Genomic DNA, 2,091 nt, shown 5'->3' with positions numbered 1-2,091 from the left:
ATCTATATATATATATATATATATATATATATATATATATTAATATAAGAAAGCAAAAGAAATAAAGATGAGGAGCTTCGATCCCCCCTCTAGCGTCGATTTGAGCTGAGAAGGGCCTGGGGCTGGTGATGACGATGAGAGGAGACGGAGGAGACAGATATCGTGATGAGTTGCTGCAGCAGCAGCAGCAGCTGCTGCTGCTGCCGCAGCAACTCAACACGATGATATATGCTGCAGCGAATGCTAGGAGACAACCCCACATATAAACACACCTAAACCCCCCTTCTCGCTGTCTGCTTTAACAGAGAAGGAGTCTCCTTATGTAGACCCCTACAAACAAACTGCCCCCCTCTCTCTCTCCCTGGGTACTGTCTCCTCATACGAGGAGACAAATTAAAAAACTAAGACAAAGTGCTCATAGGTAGAGTTATAAGAGCAGTGGCCCCCCTTTCTCTCTCTATAAAGGAGACACAAGGGGACTGTCTCCTCCTTAAGAAGTTTGTTCAGCCCCTACCTGTGTGTGGGGCCCCTAGCTAACTCTCTGCTGTCTCTAGGCAACGCTGCAGCTACGAGGGGGCCCCCGTATGGGGGGCCCCCAGCTGTGGGGCCCCCGCGTGTCAGTTGTATGCGGTTGTAGGGGCCCTGCGTTGTGCTTATAGATGGTAGCTAGAGATATGTCTCCTCAACAGGGGGACAGAGAAGAAAGGAGACAGTGTTGTCTCCCCCCACCAGGTGTATGTACTCCTAATATTTTAAAATAAAAAAATTTCAGCAGTAACTGGCTTTCTTTTTTTTCGTTACAGCTGAGGTGTATGTACACCTCAAGGGGGCCAGGGTCACTCACCGCTCAGGTGACCCCGGGCTGTCTCAGGGCCCCGGCTGCATGCTATCTGCTGCTGAGCAGAGTGAAAACCAAAATTAAATATAAAAATAAACTCATAAAGAGGCATAGGGCCCCCAGGGGGGCCCCCAGGGGCCCCCATACGGGGGCCCCCCAGCTGCCCTGGCGGCCTGGCTTGGCTATCTCGCCGCATGTACGCGGGTTTATCTATTTGTATATTTAGCTGTGGAGACAGCTGATGTTTTCTGTGTTTCTTTGTTGTCTTTATAACCCCAAATAAAGAGAGTGAATACCTATTTAATATAATAAACTAACTCTTGCCTAGAAGACCCCTCTTTGTCTTCGGCAGAGTAGGAGAGAGAGAAAACAAGAAAGGAGACAGTTCAACCCTGCACTGCTGCGGCCGCGAGAGACAGCAGGGGCCCCTAGCCCCCCACACAAAGGAGACAGGGGGCCCCACGCCGTGCCCCCTTGGTGGTGTGTTGCCCCCAAGGGCCCCCAGGGGCCCCCCCAGGGGCCCCCAAGGTGTTCACAGGCAGAGCTGAGAGGCGCTGAGGGCAGTGGTGTTGGTGGTGTTGTGTTGCTGCTGTTTGTTCGGGTGTATGGTGAGCTTGCTGCATGAGGAGACAAAAGCAGCAAAAGGAGACAGCAATGAGGCCCCACACAAGTCCCCATGCTGCAGCAGCCGAGCGGTTTGTGTCTCCTTATGAACTCTTAGAGAGTGAGGGAACACAACAGGAAGATATAAAAAGGAGACAGCTGTCTCCTCCTGTCTCTCCTCTCAATAAAAAGGAGACAGCAAGCAGAAACCCCAAGGACACCTGCCACCGGAGCCCTGCAGCAAAGGCTGCTGAGAAGGAGGGGGAGACAGCAGCAGCAGCAGCAGCAGCAGCAGCAGCAGCACACAAACAAGATACAGGCAAGCATAACCCCACACGAGGCCCGGATGCAGCAGCAGCAGCAGCTGCTGCTGCTGCTGCTGCTGCTTCACAGCAACAAGGAGATTCTATCGTCTCCCTGAGATGTCCTAATCAGTCCCTTCTTAATAAAGGAGACATAAAAGGAGACAGAAAAGGAGACAAAAAAGGAGACAGAAAAGGAGACAGAAAAGGAGACACGCAAGGAGACAGACAAGCAGAAGATACTCCCCAAACACAGTGCGCTGCGTCCGCCAGTCCTCGGCAACAGCAGCAGCAGCAGCAGCAGCAGCAACACCAACAGCAACACCCGCAGCAGCAGCAGCAGCAGCA

At 52.2% G+C, this 2,091-nt stretch overlaps 1 protein-coding gene across 1 annotated transcript in view; it reads left to right on the top strand.

Annotated features, from left to right (window-relative positions):
- Nucleotides 1-1,492: 1,492 nt before the first annotated feature.
- EMH_0012120 (uncharacterized protein) overlaps nucleotides 1,493-2,091 on the top strand; it is a gene marked incomplete at both ends in the record, with an annotated part of 732 nt that continues 133 nt past the window's right edge. Inside the window, one exon of the mRNA XM_013499452.1 lies at nucleotides 1,493-2,091. Coding sequence (XP_013354906.1) covers nucleotides 1,493-2,091 — 599 coding nt within the window.

This window comes from Eimeria mitis, genomic scaffold (assembly GCF_000499745.2).
Source record: "Eimeria mitis Houghton genomic scaffold, Emh_scaff434, whole genome shotgun sequence".
NCBI classification, from domain to species: Eukaryota; Apicomplexa; class Conoidasida; order Eucoccidiorida; family Eimeriidae; genus Eimeria; species Eimeria mitis.
The sequence above is the reverse complement of the archived record's forward strand: the minus strand, read 5'-3'. Positions and strand labels throughout refer to the sequence as shown.